Here is an 18,493-nt window from a genome sequence, read left to right as displayed (position 1 = left end):
AAAGGCAAAAACTCACAGCAATGCACCTGAAATGTTCTTGTGCACTATGTTCCACACGTCTTCCGAAGCATTCGATATTAGTGTGTGCCAGAGCCGTTGAAAAACTCTGGTGTGTAACGTGTAGGACGGATGAATAAATTGAAGTTCACGGAAACTCCGCTGCGGCTGTCAGTGATTCTCCATTCAGCATTCAAGCAGCGTGTCGCGTTCGGTTACTACAGTCTCAGCACTGTAAAACTAGTGACGCTTAACAGCGAGGCTTCGAAGCTTGAACCAAAAAAACAAAACACCTCACAGTGAAGCCCTGTACTGGAGCTTGATTCGTTTTGCCATAACCACGTGACGAATAAATATTTACATGTGTAGTTTTTGAGCGTAGATATGCTATTCAATTTAATAATACTCAGTTCACAAGCACTTCAACTTCACAAGATTCATAACATAACACCATATCCTCTTCATTTATTTTGATTATATATACCTATATGCCTTGCCTATGAACTCAGGTTTAGGCAAAATAAATGGCTACATGTGTTGATAGAAGCAGATTCATAAAAATTGCTACAGTAACACCACCATACAACACAGTACAACACTACAGTACACATGACACGTGAAATTAGAGAGAGATTAATTATTTTTATTGCCTTTATGTTTTTCATAGCACAAACTGGTTTAGGATAAATGAAAATCAAAAAATGGTTGGGTCGTATGGGACGCAAAGGCAGCTTTTCCACCTTTTGACCACAAGATGTAGTTAGTGTGCACGGTGTTGAAAAGCTTCGAGTAATGAACCGTTTTTCGGCACAATTTGATAAAAGCCTCAAACACTTCAGGAAGCCTCGATTTCCCATCACTATGTAAAACTCTCACCGAGATGATTCACTATTCCCATTATTATAGGCTACTTGATCTGTAGATAAAGGTCTCATCTCAAAATGACTCATCTGGCCGGAGTTTATTGCTGTCAGGCCATCCTCCACTGTTGTTTTGTGGCGCGCGCATAGGCATTACGGCGATCTTCCGCCGGTCTTTCGCGTTCATTTATTCAGACAGTTTATATTTCAAAACTAAATAAGTAAATGTAAAAAAAAAAAAAAACACATACATGACATAAACAACATAAATACATATAAAATAATGCAACAAAAAATTAATACAAATAAAATAATATTAATTACAGTTACAATTACAGATATCTTTAAAATGAAACTCTCTGATTCCAAAGACTACTTTCACTTCAGATTGATAGTACACCACACCAAAATTCCACTCACACAATGTCAGGACTGTCTGATGTTGCATTACAAAATAAAGGCCCTCCAAAACCCATATACTGTATAACCTGTTTTGCCACATCATTCTGCACCCTGGATGCACATAAGCGGTTTGAGCCTTTAATATTATTATATTTTTGCCCACTGAAAGATTATTAAAAGCCTATTTTGTTCTACTGTATCTTGTTGCCCCATTAAAAAGCTGTGCAAGACATTAAATAAACACATTTAAATTTAAAATGTGTTTATTTTTTTAAACAGGTCATATTAGATTTATATTTATATATACATCTTATTTTATATTTATATATAAATCTTAGAAATCGTTTAGATGTGTAGGCTATAAATATAAATCTAATATAAATTGTTTTTCATTAATGTATTTTATAAGAATACAGGTAGTAGTTTGTAATGTGAGTTTTTTAATTAACATTTCCTCGCTAAATTTTATGTGCACCAAATTATAAACTGTGCACCAATATATATATACATATATATATATATATATATATATATATATATATATATATAGAAGTACTTTTGCGGCTGAATTATCCACTCACCATATATTTTTTTGTTGTAGATTGATAATGTTTTTTATTCTTTTTTATTCATTTGTTGTTTTTCTCTATAATGAAGTAGTGTGTATTGTGTGGATTGTGTTCCACACACACAGATGTATAGATATTCTATCATGATCAAGAAAAAAAACAGCACTGGTATTGGATCGGTATCGGCCGATACTCAGAATTTGCATACCGGAATCAGATTGGTTATGAAACATGGTAAAGGTGCAACTGTATTTAAATGACTTCATTGTGCTGATATATTCATATATTCATAATTGCACAACAATCACCTATTTGATCAAGTGTCAAATTTGGAGCTGTCCAAAGCTATTGTGTTTGAAGGGGTTGTGGTTACAATGTAATTTTTATAGTATTCAGTACACAAAACAGACAGAAAATAGTAGCAGAAAATAGTAGCAAACAGAGTTATTTTTTTCTGTTTTAAAGTGCACTTACTGCAGTTTTGAACAATTAATGATCTGATTATTTTGCTATTATTAAAATGATGTAATAAGAAAAAGTCACTCAAACATATTGAAAGTCCATTGTCCACTGACTATCAAAGTAATACATGTTTTTTTTCTTCTACAAAAGCACAAGCAGGCTGTTTTTTTGTCTCAAAATAAAACTTTATTGATGAAAATTATGACCAAGAACTACTATAAACATTTGTGCTTTAGTTTGCAGCAATGGTCTGGTCAACCCAGGCACGGAGTTTGGTGACACGGGCGTACACACCAGGCGAGCTGGTTGAGCAGACGCTACTGCCCCAGGACACAATACCAACCAGAGTCCAGACTCCATTCTTCTGACAGACCAGAGGACCACCAGAATCACCCTGAAACACAGAGAGGTAAGTCAGATCTTCATAATCTTCTAGAACTTGGCAAACAGAAAGGTATGGTGGAAAATCAAGAGAGATTCACCATGCAAGATGAAGCACCAGAGGCTCCAGCACAGATCATCAGATCAGTGATGTTGGTTCCCCAGTAACGCTTGCAGTCAGTGTTGGTCAGCAGAGGCAGAGCGGCCTGCTGGAGCAGGGGTGGGGTATTAGCAGCTGAAAGGACAGATTGGCAGCATTTTAAAAACACAGACAGAGAGGACAGAAATCCAATTCAAGTTTGACTTTCTTAAACTATAAAAAGTGAACGAATTCCATTATATATATTAAAACTAAAAAAAAAAAAAAAAAAGTTTCATCGTTGTAAATGTAAATATTTTGTAAATATGCAAAAAATGACAAAAAATGCTGAAATGAAATGAGATTCTGAAACTCACCATTGTACCTGGTCAGGCCCCATCCAGAGGTCACACACTTCAAGCCTCCAGCGAAGTTGTCACTGGTTTCAGCGAGACACACAGGAGACACGTGACTGTTGAGCTGAGCGGGAGTGGCCAGCTTAATCAGGAGGATGTCATTGTTGATGGTGTAGCTGTTGTAGTTAGGGTGTATGATGGACTTTGGGAAGAGAATATAGACACGTCAGCATTCTGATTTTAAGGCAGCAATCCATGGAAATGCTCACTTCAGGTTTCTATTAAAAGACTACCTCCAGACAGCGGTTCATGTAGGATATATGTGATATAAGTGTTTTTCAACAGTGGGGAATCTGTGCCACCGCTGCTGAATATTTAGTGAAAAGAAACCATATTACCTAGGTTGTGAGTGTGAGTTTGCAGTCTGTATTGAATGTGATGCAAAACAAACATCGTGTTCCGACCGCAATTTAATGGCAAGAAACTAACGAATGACTCGTATGAGACGGTTTTTCTTTTGTGAATCAAAAACATAGCCTACAGCGTGACCAGTGTATTCTAATTCATGCACAAATGACTCTTGTGAGCCAGTTCTTTTAATGAATAGTTCAAAAAGTTCCCTCTTTAACAAATCCTTTACTGAACTGAATGAAGGGCTGCGTTTCTCAAAAGCATTGTAAGCAAAGTTGACCGTAGGGACCATTGGTGGCAATGGTTCTTCGATCTACTTAGGCTTGCGATGCTTTTGGGAAACACAGCCCAGATCCGTTAGTGAACTCACTTACTGAAATGCAAATTGTCATTAATAGGGGCCATTAAGGACTAAATGTGCTGCAGCCCCTACTGTAATTCTTCTTTATTATTTTTCTTCTTGAATTTGAGTCTAGGGCATCCCTATGAAGCTTATATAGGTTCATTCTGCAGCAAACACTGCGATACTCAATAAAAGAGATTTTGAGGGTCTACACACCTTTCCAACACTAATGGTCTGAATGGCCTCAGAACTGGATGAACGATCATGCTCACCCAGGATGACGCGGTGAGAGGTCCTGTAAAAAAAAGAAAAGATCATCAAAACAGTATAACCCAAAATCTCAAAATCGGGACAATAGGCTATAAATACTATATAAAATACAATAATATAACTGGAATTCAAACTTATTCCCCAATAGATCCTTAGTTAGTCTCACCTCACACCGCAGTGAGCAGCAGTCACGACCCAGTACTCGTTGATCAGGGAGCCACCGCAGAAGTGCCAGCCAGTGGAGTCCTGCAATAAATGTAAAATGATAAAATAAATTAATAAATCTTTTGAGTTAGGATTAAGTAAGCATTGTTATTCACACCAGTTTTACCTGCAGAGACACCTGCCAGGGCCAGGAGTGAGGACGTGCCTCCTCACCATTCACAATCCTGGCATAGCCGGTGACAACAGGGGGGATGGCAGGAACGCCACAGCCTAACAGACCAAAAAATTGCACCAAATCAATTTAACAGATTCATACATCCTAAGGACTATTTAATAAAAGTTAGCCAAGCTTAAGGGCTGGTATAAAAGTATCTTATTATAAAAAATAAAAAAAAACAGGATTGTACCGTAGGCTGCACCAAAGAAGGCGAGACAGGATAAGATCCACAAGAAGGCCATTGCTGCACTTGAATATTGCCTGCTCCTTTGAGGGCTTTATATATTCAGTCCTCATTCATATCCTGGACTTCTTATCGCTCCACTGTGGGATACTGTGCACCTTGCAAGAGAGAGTTTTTTCCACCCCTACAAAAGATAATGCCCCCTCCTTCTGGTTGCTTTAAATCAGCTGTAAATCTTTCATTAATGAATTACATTTACATTTATGCTCTTGACAGTGACTTAAACTGCATTGAAAGTAATCATTTTATCAGTCCGTGCATTCCCTGGGTGTTAAACCCATAACCTTGGCATTGCTAACACCTTGCTCTGCTGTTGGAGCTACAGAAATACTACCCAGTTACCTATTACAGAATGCCATTAATTCTCTCAGATTCACAGTGATTGAAAAGAGGTTATGAGGAGGTTATGTCATATAAATGCTGATAATTCTGTTTCACAATGACTGAAAATTGCTCTAATATTGTGTTCAATATCTCAGTTTCATACAAACCATTTCTTAGGAAAACTGTACTCAGAAAAGTGATAATCTCCATGTTATACGAATGAATAGGCTATAGTTGATAATACCTGCGTGGTAGAAATATTTCACATGTGAGCTGCTAGTTTTGTAATATTCTCTGTTAATTAGACTGCACAAAAATCTTCCTGTAAGTTACAACTCTCTTTTACTTTTTGTTGCGTAACATACACTTCAAGTCATGTTGACTGCAATAACCCTGACCTGACTAGCTATATTTTAATACACACTGATAAAGCCGTGTTTCTGGTTTCAAGGCCTCTGTGTCCACATCTGCACTGATTCCCAGGTCATGTCAAATTAGGTAGCCTATTCCCCGTATGTTCATTAGTTCAGCAGTATGTACTGTAAACGTACATAATTACATGATTTACATTCTGCAACCAATTTACTTTGTACTAGATATACCCAAGATCAAAATATTCCAAAATGCTAATATTATGAGATTTCATTCAAAAGAGAAACTGAGCTAGAAAATATTTTTATTCATGAGTCATTTTGTATTTATTTTTAAATGTAGACCTGTATTTATTCATGTCTTGCTCATTTTTTATCCAAAGAGATCTGAATGGAATGGAAAATGTAGCAACATTAGTGATTCTAAGGAAGCATGCAATATTGCTATTATTGCTTATAAAAGTAAGAGTTGAAAAGCAGAGTGGCATTTTTTTTTTAGCAGTAGTAGCATGTAGTAGCATTTTTTTAATGTTTTAAGACTTACTGAATTAACAGTTAACATTAACTGTGTTTTTAGGTATGCACCGATCTGAATCATCCGATATTCAGAATCGTTATGGGCTCCAATATAGCCTAGCTGGATCGGGTATGTTCCACAAAAGGCAAAAACTCACAGCAATGCACCTGAAATGTTCTTGTGCACTATGTTCCACACGTCTTCCGAAGCATTCGATATTAGTGTGTGCCAGAGCCGTTGAAAAACTCTGGTGTGTAACGTGTAGGACGGATGAATAAAGTGGAGTTCACGGAAACTCCGCTGCGGCTGTCAGTGATTCTCCATTTAGCATTCAAGCAGCGTGTCGCGTTCGGTTACTACAGTCTCAGCAGTGGTGTAGTCTACGTGATACGCAGGTATACGCCGTATACCCACTCGGAATGTTCAAGGATTTCCGTATACCCACTTAAAAAAGCGCGAGGATACGTAACCATCCAATAAATCACAAAATATGATTTGTGGTTTGTTGCTTTTGACATGAAACAAAGTCTCATATTTCTCAAAGTCTCAAGTTTCATATTTTGCCCATTTTACTTCGGAATAAAAAAAACATAATACCGTTTTGGCGCACTTTAATGTGATCGTGACAGATCGCAGCAGCAGTTCAAGAGAAGCGGCAGCCTGACGCGCACGTGAACTGATCCTCTCCTCCGCTTTAAGTTACCAGTTACAGCGCGAAATAAACATGAATGAACATCTCAAGGTAAGATAAAAGATACACTACAACTTAACGAAATCCATATCATGTCTCGTATAATCGCTTAATCAATGTTTCAACCGCGGAAAGACGTTAATAACGGCTTGTAAACAATGTCACTTAACGTCACATTTACCTCAGAACAAACATATTCAGTGACCATAAACTCGTTAGTCAGCTAGAAAAATGAACTCTAGAGAGGAGCATTTATCTAAATATATACACCATATTACATATTAACTATAATTTTTAATGTTCTTCAGTAGCCTATATTATGCATGTTTGAATAAATCCGTCAAGTTGACAGCCACCATTTAAATGTTTATATTTCAAAAAACGAATTGGAGTAGAAATAAATTTAGTTAGTAGGCCTATTATAACTTTATTATTATAAAAAATTTCCTTAAGTGTAACTTAAGTTTGTATTCAAATCAGTTAATTTTAACCTTCAATAACCAACTGGTTCCCATGTATATTTTACAGCATTAGTTGAGATTTTTTTTCTTGAGAAAATTCGCCATGTACTGTATCTGATATACAGTATATCCAAAATAACTGATATTGAATCAATTGCAAAAAACAAAGTCCAAACAGAGTGATATTGTGACATACTGATAAGCTTCATCTTTCCATTATTGTCACACTCTAAAAAATGCTGGGTTAAAGTTGGGTTGAAAATGGACAAACCCAGCGATTGGGTTGTTTTAACCCAGCAGTTGGGTTAAATGTTTGCCCAACCTGCTGGGTAGTGTTATTTAACCCAACTATTGTTTAAAAATTACTATATGGCTGGCTTAAAATGAACCCAAAATAGGTTGGAAATTGAAAACCAGACACATAATTATAGAGGCAACAATAATAATCAAAAGGTGAACATTTATTAATAAAAAATTTAATAAATGTTTATTGTTTAACTGTTATGTTTAATAATAATAAATGTTAATTTCCAACATATTTTGGGTTCATTTTAAGCAAGCAATACAGCAATTTTTACACAATAGTTGGGTTAAATAAAACTACCCAGCAGGTTGGACAAACATTTAACCCAACCACTGGGTTTGTCCATTTTCGACCCAACTTGGGTTGTTTTTAACCAAACATTTTTTAGAGAGTAATAATAGTTGCAACGTGCACTCTTAAATGTGCATTGAAACTTGCCAGCTGAAAAAATATGCACCAGGGACCATATTCATATAACATCTCAGGCTATCTTAAGTGGCTGAGTTAGATGGTGATTGACACTAAACAGTAGAAAACCAGTCCAGGGTCTCTTCAGCTGTAAATGCCATTGGCTGGTAAAGTCTTTTGTTGATTATAATAAATTGACATGTTGATAAAACACACATAAGCAGTCTTTCAGAATGCTCTCAATTACATATAGCCTAGATCAGATGCATACTACATGCATTAGTGAGTGTGCTTATGGGGTGTCACTCTGGGACATGTAAGTATGAGGCTGGGAGGGAAAAATCACAGTATACTCACTACAGAAAGCTAGACTACACCACTGAGTCTCAGCACTGTAAAATTAGTGACGCTTAACAGCGAGGCTTCGAAGCTTGAACCAAAAAAACAAAACACCTCACAGTGAAGCCCTGTACTGGAGCTTGATTCGTTTTGCCATAACCACGTGACGAATAAATATTTACATGTGTAGTTTTTGAGCGTAGATATGCTATTCAATTTAATAATACTCAGTTCACAAGCACTTCAACTTCACAAGATTCATAACATAACACCATATCCTCTTCATTTATTTTGATTATATATACCTATATGCCTTGCCTATGAACTCAGGTTTAGGCAAAATAAATGGCTACATGTGTTGATAGAAGCAGATTCATAAAAATTGCTACAGTAACACCACCATACAACACAGTACAACACTACAGTACACATGACACGTGAAATTAGAGAGAGATTAATTATTTTTATTGCCTTTATGTTTTTCATAGCACAAACTGGTTTAGGATAAATGAAAATCAAAAAATGGCTGGGTCGTATGGGACGCAAAGGCAGCTTTTCCACCTTTTGACCACAAGATGTAGTTAGTGTGCACGGTGTTGAAAAGCTTCGAGTAATGAACCGTTTTCCGGCACAATTTGATAAAAGCCTCAAACACTTCAGGAAGCCTCGATTTCCCATCACTATGTAAAACTCTCACCGAGATGATTCAGTATTCCCATTATTATAGGCTACTTGATCTGTAGATAAAGGTCTCATCTCAAAATGACTCATCTGGCCGGAGTTTATTGCTGTCAGGCCATCCTCCACTGTTGTTTTGTGGCGCGCGCATAGGCATTACGGCGATCTTCCGCCGGTCTTTCGCGTTCATTTATTCAGACAGTTTATATTTCAAAACTAAATAAGTAAATGTAAAAAAAAAAAAACACACATACCTGACATAAACAACATAAATAAATATAAAATAATGCAACAGAAAATTAATACAAATAAAATAATATTAATTACAGTTACAATTACAGATATCTTTAAAATGAAACTCTCTGATTCCAAAGACTACTTTCACTTCAGATTGATAGTACACCACACCAAAATTCCACTCACACAATGTCAGGACTGTCTGATGTTGCATCACAAAATAAACCTGTTTTGCCACATCATTCTGCACCCTGGATGCACATAAGCGGTTTGAGCCTTTAATATTATTATATTTTTGCCCACTGAAAGATTATTAAAGGCCTATTTTGTTCTACTGTATCTTGTTGCCCCATTAAAAAGCTGCGCAAGACATTTAAAATAAACACATTTTAATTTTTTTTTTTTTTTTTTTTTAAACAGGTCATATTAGATTTATATTCATATATGCATCTTATTTTATATTTATATATAAATCTTAGAAATCGTTTAGATGTGTATAAATATAAATCTAATATAAATTGTTTTTCATTAATGTATTTTATAAAAATACAGGTAGTAGTTTGTAATGTAAGTTTTTTAATTAACATTTCCTCGCTAAATTATGCATTTTACTAAATGTTTATATTTTATGTGCACCAAATTATAAACTGTGCACCAATATATATATATATATATATGTGTGTGTGTATATATATATATATATATATATATATATATAAGTACTTTTGCGGCTGAATTATCCACTCACCATATATTTTTTTGTTGTAGATTGATAATGTTTTTTATTCTTTTTTATTCATTTGTTGTTTTTCTGTATAATGAAGTAGTGTGTATTGTGTGGATTGTGTTCCTCACACACAGATGTATAGATATTCTATCATGATCAAGAAAAAAAACAGCACTGGTATTGGATCGGTATCGGCCGATACTCAGAATTTGCATACCAGGATCAGATTGGTTATGAAAAATGGTATAGGTGCAACCGTATTTAAATGACTTCATTGTGCTGATATATTCATATATTCATAATTGCACAACAATCACCTATTTGATCAAGTGTCAAATTTGGAGCTGTCCAAAGCTATTGTGTTTGAAGGGGTTGTGGTTACAATGTAATTTTTATAGTATTCAGTACACAAAACTGAATATAATATAAACTGAATAATTCTGAAAATAGTAGAAGAAAATAGTAGCAAACAGAGTTATTTTTTTCTGTTTTAAAGTGCACTTATTGCAGTTTTGAACAATTAATGATCTGATTATTTTGCTATTATTAAAATGATGTAATAAGAAAAAGTCACTCAAACATATTGAAAGTCCATTGTCCACTGACTATCAAAGTAATACATGTTTTTTTTTTGCTTCTACAAAAGCACAAGCAGGCTGATTTTTTTATCTCAAAATAAAACTTTATTGATGAAAATTATGACCAAGAACTACTATAAACATTTGTGCTTTAGTTTGCAGCAATGGTCTGGTCAACCCAGGCACGGAGTTTGGTGACACGGGCGTACACACCAGGCGAGCTGGTTGAGCAGACGCTACTGCCCCAGGACACAATACCAACCAGAGTCCAGACTCCATTCTTCTGACAGACCAGAGGACCAGCAGAATCACCCTGAAACACAGAGAGGTAAGTCAGATCTTCATAATCTTCTAGAACTTGGCAAACAGAAAGGTATGGTGGAAAATCAAGAGAGATTCACCATGCAAGATGAAGCACCAGAGGCTCCAGCACAGATCATCAGATCAGTGATGTTGGTTCCCCAGTAACGCTTGCAGTCAGTGTTGGTCAGCAGAGGCAGAGCGGCCTGCTGGAGCAGGGGTGGGGTATTAGCAGCTGAAAGGACAGATTGGCAGCATTTTAAAAGCCTAAAATGGACAAAGATCTAATTCAAGTTTGACCTTCTTAAACTATAAAAACTGAACAAATGCTATAGTGTATCTTAAAACTATAAAAATGTTTTATCACTGAAATGTAAATGTTTTGCAGGCCTAAGTGTATGCAAAAATGATAAAAATGCTGAAATGAAATGAGATTCTGAAACTCACCATTGTACCTGGTCTGGTCAGGTCCCATCCAGAGGTCACACACTTCATGCCTCCAGGGAAGTTGTCACTGGTTTCAGCGAGACACACAGGAGACACGTGACTGTTGAGCTGAGCGGGAGTGGCCAGCTTAATCAGGAGGATGTCATTGTTGATGGTAAAGCTGTTGTAGTTAGGGTGCTTGAAAACCTTTGGGAAGAGAATACAGACACGTCAGCATTCTCTGCAGTAATTCTCATATTCAGTGGCAGCAGTTTTCTCATATCTCTGTTTTAACATTGTCTCAATGGTTTGATACAGAAAATATGAAGAGTCAAGGCACCTCGCCAACAGTCATGGTCTGAATGGACTCAGCGTTGGAGGAACGATCATGCTCACCCAGGATGACATGGTGAGAGGTCCTAATAAAAAGATTTTTTACAGAATTCTTTTACTCAATAGAGAAACATACTTATTCTGAAATAATAGTTGTTAAAAAAAAATGATAATAATTTATACTTTAATACTGTCTTACCTGACATTGCAGTGAGCAGCAGTCACAACCCACCACTCACTGATCAGGGAGCCACCACAGAAGTGGAAGCCAGTGGAGTCCTGCAATGACACATAAGGTGTATTTATTATGGATGTTTTGCCAAGATATTTGTTTGTTTTGTTAAGTTTGTTTATTTATTATTCATATGTCATCTGTTAAAAAGGTGTCTGTTTTACCTGCAGAGACACCTGCCAGGGCCAGGAATGAGGAACTGCCTCCTCACCATTCACAATCCTGGCATAGCCGGTGATAACGGGGGATTGCTGGAATGCCACAGCCTTGAGAATAAAGGGGAAAAAAAGTATTAGTAGAAATATTCATACAAATCCAAGCATGTTCTTCTGCCCTTGATGGGTATGTATAAAACTGACACTTTTATTCAAATACAGTGGGTACAGAAAGTATTCAGACCCCCTTAAATTTTTCACTCTTTGTTATATTGCAGCCATTTGCTAAAATCATTTAAGTTCATTTTTTTTCCTCATTAATGTACACACAGCACCCTATATTGACAGAAAAACACAGAATTGTTGACATTTTTGCAGATTTATTAAAAAAGAAAAACTGAAATATCACATGGTCCTAAGTATTCAGACCCTTTGCTGTGGCACTCATATATTTAACTCAGGTGCTGTCCATTTCTTCTGATCATCCTTGAGATGGTTCTACACCTTCATTTGAGTCCAGCTGTGTTTGATTATACTGATTGGACTTGATTAGGAAAGCCACACACCTGTCTATATAAGACCTTACAGCTCACAGTGCATGTCAGAGCAAATGAGGATCATGAGGTCAAAGGAACTGCCTGAAGAGCTCAGAGACAGAATTGTGGCAAGGCACAGATCTGGCCAAGGTTACAAAAAAATTTCCGCTGCACTTAAGGTTCCTAAGAGCACAGTGGCCTCCACAATCCTTAAATAGAAGATGTTTGGGACAACCAGAACCCTTCCTAGAGCTGGCCGTCCGGCCAAACTGAGCTATCGGGGGAGAAGAGCCTTGGTGAGAGAGGTAAAGAAGAACCCAAAGATCACTGTGGCTGAGCTCCAGAGATGCAGTCGGGAGATGGGAGAAAGTTGTAGAAAGTCAACCATCACTGCAGCCCTCCACCAGTCGGGGCTTTATGGCAGAGTGGCCCGACGGAAGCCTCTCCTCAGTGCAAGACACATGAAAGCCCGCATGGAAGGACTCCAAGATGGTGAGAAATAAGATTCTCTGGTCTGATGAGACCAAGATAGAACTTTTTGGCCTTAATTCTAAGCGGTATGTGTGGAGAAAACCAGGCACTGCTCATCACCTGTCCAATACAGTCCCAACAGTGAAGCATGGTGGTGGCAGCATCATGCTGTGGGGTTGTTTTTCAGCTGCAGGGACAGGACGACTGGTTGCAATCGAGGGAAAGATGAATGCGGCCAAGTACAGGGATATCCTGGACGAAAACAAGACAATGACCCTAAGCACACAGCTAAAATAACGAAGGAGTGGCTTCACAACAACTCCGTGACTGTTCTTGAATGGCCCAGCCAGAGCCCTGACTTAAACCCAATTGAGCATCTCTGGAGAGACCTAAAAATGGCTGTCCACCAACGTTTACCATCCAACCTGACAGAACTGGAGAGGATCTGCAAGGAGGAATGGCAGAGGATCCCCAAATCCAGGTGTGAAAAACTTGTTGCATCTTTCCCAAAAAGACTCATGGCTGTATTAGATCAAAAGGGTGCTTCTACTAAATACTGAGCAAAGGGTCTGAATACTTAAGACCATGTGATATTTCAGTTTTTTTTTTTTTAATAAATCTGCAAAAATGTCAACAATTCTGTGTTTTTCTGTCAATATGGGGTGCTGTGTGTACATTAATGAGGAAAAAAAATGAACTTAAATGACTTTAGCAAATGGCTGCAATATAACAAGGAGTGAAAAATTTAAGAGGGTCTGAATACTTTCTGTACCCACTGTATGTAAATCTATTTTACAGAGGAAAAAACAGCAACAAACCATAGGCAGTTCCAATGAAAGCAAGACACGACAGAATCCAAATGAAAGCCATTTCTGAATCAGGGCTGTCTTACCAACTTTTGGGGGTTTATATACCCGTCCTTCCCACACATTTACATATTTTGCAACATACATGTCATTCCCAAAATATGCTGACACATTTACTTTGAGTTTTCACCAATGATCAAGACTGTAAGTATTCCAGAAACCGCATTTAAAGGCATCATATAACCTATTATTGACTTATTAAATAATATGAACTTTTTTAATTATTTAAATTTGCCAGATGCCTGAAAAATCCATTGTATTTATGTATATATGTATTTGTTTGTTTATTTAACACTTTTACAATGCATCAAAAAGAGTATCAAATTACATGTGAACCTTCCAGTGGAGAATTAGTTGGCAAAATATTCAGTTAGTTATTAATTTATTAATTATTTTTTCTAAAAAGCAAACTCAAGCAACAAATAAAATAATGAATTAAACAATTTAAAAAAAATTTTTTTAAATAAAATAATTAAAAATCAATCAAACAGAAGTGCTTAATAGCACATTTATGAAGTTTTACCCGGTTTATTTGAAAATGCAATGTACTTTTCATGTTAAACATGGCAATGTTTAAGTACAGTGGGGTAAAAATCATGGGATTCTGCACAGGTGAAGACCAGCTGATGCAGACTCTCAGGGTTAATTTTTGACCATAACATCATGTTGTCGTGCCCTCATTGGTATGTGTGAAATCATGGTTTGGTGTTAAATAGGACTTTCTGCCATCAATAATGCTGTGTCTTCTGCAAAATGTCTCTCCTGTGGCTGCTGTCCTGCGTTGCCTTCATTAGTGCAGCCTACGGTGAGAAAGCTTTTTTTCTCAGCTTTTTTTAAATTTTAAGTTCTATTTGATTTTTTTGAAGGTCATATCCATAGTATAGTCACCATGCACCCTATGTTAAAAAAATATATAGTTTGCATTTACGAAATCATTGGTCAATTGGCCTATTTATATTATACTATCAAATTTCATTATTTAGTCTTCTTGCATGTCTTGTTATCCCTTTTTCTTCAGGCTGTGGCGTTCCTGCCATTCCTCCTGTTGTCAGTGGCTATGCCCGCATTGTGAATGGTGAGGAGGCAGTGCCTCACTCCTGGCCCTGGCAGGTCTCCTTACAGGTATAATTTAGTATTATCTAGTATTATGGTAGATCATTACTACACAGCTTATGCAAAGTGTCATTTTTTATTTTTTTTATTTGCCATTTTGTTTAAATTACAGGACTTCACTGGCTTCCACTTTTGCGGTGGCTCTCTGATCAGTGAGTACTGGGTCGTGACTGCTGCTCACTGCGGTGTGAGGTGAGACTAACTTAAATTCACAGTTCATTCACAATCATTACGTTAACTATACACGAATGCTGGGATAGACGTGGATTAATTAACCTCTCTTGCTTATCTCCAGAACTAGTCACCGTGTGATTCTGGGAGAGCATAACAAGGGAAGCCTCAACACTCAGGAGGCCACGCAGACTATGAGAGTGTCAAAAGTGAGACTCAAGAACTTCAAACCTTTTCTTCAATAATAAGCCGGAGCTGGACATGTAATTGATCATTCTACAAGATAATGCAACATGATAATGCTTTTTAGTTATACTAAACCTCAGTCTGCATATGCTCATTTGTGTTTATCTTTCTTCATTATTTATTTACTACTTTTTCTGTATGACTTAATCTCAATTTCAGGTGTTCACTCACCCTCAGTGGGACTCTAATACCATTGAGAATGACATTGCCTTGATCAAGCTCACTGCCCCTGCCTCACTGAACACACATGTGTCTCCTGTTTGTCTTGCTGAGACTTCAGACCAATTTGCTTCTGGCACGGTCTGCGTGACTTCTGGCTGGGGAGTGACCAGATACAATGGTTGGTTGTCTATAACATATAATCAGTCTTTAATGCATACTTGCTTTTAGTTCTAGATGAATAGAAATCTTTCAAAATTTAATATTCATTAACTAGGATGTTTAGAATATATTTCTATAGCTAAATAATAATAATAATACATCATTATATTATTGAAATATATTATTATTCTATAAGGGTCATATGTTTAATATAATGCTAATAATAGATATTGATCTCTAATTACATTATATACACTACTATTTAAAAGTTTGCGGTCGGTACGATTTTTTTATGTTTTTGAATGAAGTCTCTTGTGCTCTGCATTTATTTAATCTAAAATACAGTAATATTGTGAAACAATACAATTACAATTTAAAATAACTGTTCTTCTCATTTAATATATTTTAAAATGTAATTTATTCCTATTATGGAAAAGCTGAATTTTTAGCAGGCGTTACTCTAGTCTTCAATGTCACATGATCCCTCAGAAATCATTCTAATATTCTGATTTCTTATGTTAAACACAGTTGTGCTGCTTAATATTTTGGTGGAAACCATAATACATATTTTTCAGGATTCTTTCATAAACAGGAAGTTCAAAAGTACAACATTTATTTGAGATAGATATCTTTTGTGACATTATAAATGTCTTTATGTCACTTTTGATCAATGTATCCTTGCCGAAGTATTAATTACTTTAAAAGAAAAAAATCTTACTGACCCCAAACTTTTTTTGGAATGGTAGCGTACATGTTTGTAATGTATGTGCAATATCTAACATGTTTTATGATCTCCCTGTAGCTCTCTTCACCCCTAATGAGCTCCAGCAGGTCGCTCTGCCTCTGTTGTCCAACGAGGACTGTAAGAGCTACTGGGGAAGCAACATCCATGATGTCATGATTTGTGCTGGTGCTGCTGGTGCCTCCTCTTGCATGGTAAGACTATCGTCTCTTCCTCACTTCCTCTCTAAATAACTCTCTTCCCGTAACTGTCTTGTCTGCCTGTCTGTTTAGGGTGACTCTGGTGGTCCTCTGGTCTGTCAGAAGGGTAATGTCTGGACACTGGTGGGTATTGTGTCCTGGGGAAGCAGTCGTTGTGACACCAGTATTCCTGGTGTGTACGCCCGTGTCACTGAGCTCCGTGACTGGGTGGATCAGATTCTGGCTTCCAACTAAAGACACAAAATGTATAGAGACTCCTTGACATCATCATTGAACAGCAGCTAACAAGATACTACAGCCACTCAAGGCTGTGAATTACAGTGGTTTTACCACACTTAAGAGGTGATGTTAAAACCAGCTTAATCGTGGTCAAACTAATGCTATGAGAGGCTTATTGCTTTTATATTATGGCTGTAATAGTTCAATAAATACATACAACATGTCATGTTACAGTGTTTTTTTAAAATATAGCCAACATTTATTTTTGTCCAATCTCATCAGTTCGAACAGATTCTGCAAAAACTACATTGTAACAGTTGTGAAACTTCTACATATTTATTAATTCATTTTTATTGTACTGAAATTAGCAAATGGGCACAAGTACAAGGTCTATGACTTTCCTAAAGAACGCAGAATAACATCAAATGAATTGTACGTGTCGTACGCATCTTTGACGGAGGAGGGCGCTAAAGACTCACACAAAGATTCATATTTGTTAACTCAGTATATATTTGGCAGATCAGGCTGCTTCTATTCATCAATACAATACCTGTTTTCTAGTATGCAGGCATTTTCAATAACAGTTTTAATTGCCAAAGGAATTCTTTTGTTTGTTTGTTTTCTCGTCGGAGTTTATAAAATTAATAATATCAAAATAATATCAAAATCAGGATCTTATTATATTAGAAGAGTGTAATCCCCCCGATATTTTGTGGTTATTTCATACATAAACCTAACTGTAAGATGTTTTTGTCTGCATATTTTTGTGTTCAGGTTCAGTCTCAAACCTTTAAGCTCCTCAGTCTATTATATATGAGGTAAAACATCACATAAGGGGTCTCCATGGCAACTTCCTGATCCTCCTTGAGACACATTTGCAACAGTGGAGTCAGTTGTTTCACAGAGTGATGTAGAGAAGGGATGAGACAAATCATACAATAGGAGAAGCTCTCATTTTTTCTCTCTGATGATGCTAAGACTGATTTTGAAAAGAGAGGCGTGGGAGCGTCAGTACAATAAAATGAAAAAAAAAAAACAATACCCCGTTAAACACTTCTTAAATTCAAGCATAAATTGATGTGCTAAAAGCTTGAACTCTTGAGCTCTCAGTTAGACGTCAGTTGAATAGCACAAACTATTTTTTTCAAACAACATACAGTAGTTTCAAGGTGAATGTCGCCTTGAGGTTGGTGTGGGCGTCTGGGCGATACACCGGTAGACACGATTAACCGGTAGAAATTTGTCAACCGGCAGAGACAATTGCGGTTACGTGACATTGCTGTGCTGCACAGTCATGAAAGCTTATTGTTTACATGTGTTTTTAAGCATTGCAGTTTAAAACAAGTGATTTTAAACCGTTGAAGCGCAATAAGCAGCAAAAGAGAGCTCATTTCGCTATATGCGCGCACTTTCTGAGACGAGTTCACATAAAGCCTTGCTCATAAAGCGCATACTTAAAAATGCCTTGTGCAAGTATCCTCTTCATATGAAAATTACCCCAAGCTTTACTCACCCTCAAGTCATCCTAGGTGTATATGATTTTCTTCTTTCTGATGAGCGCAATCGGAGAAATACTAATAAATATCCTTACCCATCCAAGCTTTATAATGGCAGTGAGCGATACCAACGAATATGAGCTGGAGAAAGTGCTTACATCCACATCCATCCATCATAAACATACTCCACACGGCTCCGGGGGGTTAATAAAGGCCTTTTGAAGCGAAGCGTTACATTTGTGTAAAAAAATATCCATATTTAACAAGTTATGAAA

The 18,493-nt window shown here is 36.7% G+C and overlaps 3 protein-coding genes across 3 annotated transcripts; 1 reads left to right on the top strand and 2 right to left on the bottom strand.

The window, feature by feature from the left end:
• Window positions 1–2,453: 2,453 nt before the first annotated feature.
• LOC127516067 (chymotrypsin A-like) lies at window positions 2,454–4,890 on the bottom strand. The gene is made up of 7 exons (XM_051900362.1): window positions 4,703–4,890; window positions 4,462–4,565; window positions 4,297–4,376; window positions 4,077–4,155; window positions 3,128–3,308; window positions 2,773–2,906; window positions 2,454–2,684 (listed from the first exon to the last, which is right to left on the bottom strand). Exons 1-7 carry the CDS (start codon window positions 4,752–4,754, stop codon window positions 2,523–2,525), a joined length of 792 nt encoding a protein of 263 aa, XP_051756322.1. The 5' UTR covers window positions 4,755–4,890; the 3' UTR covers window positions 2,454–2,522.
• Window positions 4,891–10,473: 5,583 nt separating this feature from the next.
• Window positions 10,474–12,005, bottom strand: LOC127515588 (chymotrypsin A-like). The gene is made up of 7 exons (XM_051899412.1): window positions 11,994–12,005; window positions 11,847–11,948; window positions 11,650–11,729; window positions 11,458–11,536; window positions 11,147–11,324; window positions 10,793–10,926; window positions 10,474–10,704 (listed from the first exon to the last, which is right to left on the bottom strand). Exons 1-7 carry the CDS (start codon window positions 12,003–12,005, stop codon window positions 10,543–10,545), a joined length of 747 nt encoding a protein of 248 aa, XP_051755372.1. The 3' UTR covers window positions 10,474–10,542.
• A 2,356-nt stretch (window positions 12,006–14,361) lies between these two features.
• Window positions 14,362–16,948, top strand: ctrb.3 (chymotrypsinogen B, tandem duplicate 3). The gene is made up of 7 exons (XM_051900360.1): window positions 14,362–14,515; window positions 14,729–14,832; window positions 14,936–15,015; window positions 15,119–15,203; window positions 15,400–15,580; window positions 16,364–16,497; window positions 16,576–16,948. The coding sequence occupies exons 1-7, from the start codon at window positions 14,464–14,466 to the stop codon at window positions 16,735–16,737; spliced, it is 798 nt and encodes a 265-aa protein (XP_051756320.1). The 5' UTR covers window positions 14,362–14,463; the 3' UTR covers window positions 16,738–16,948.
• The last annotated feature ends 1,545 nt before the right edge of the window (window positions 16,949–18,493 follow it).

Source organism: Ctenopharyngodon idella, chromosome 7 (genome assembly GCF_019924925.1).
Source record: "Ctenopharyngodon idella isolate HZGC_01 chromosome 7, HZGC01, whole genome shotgun sequence".
NCBI classification, from domain to species: domain Eukaryota; kingdom Metazoa; phylum Chordata; class Actinopteri; order Cypriniformes; family Xenocyprididae; genus Ctenopharyngodon; species Ctenopharyngodon idella.
This window is presented reverse-complemented; position numbering and strand designations above follow the sequence as displayed.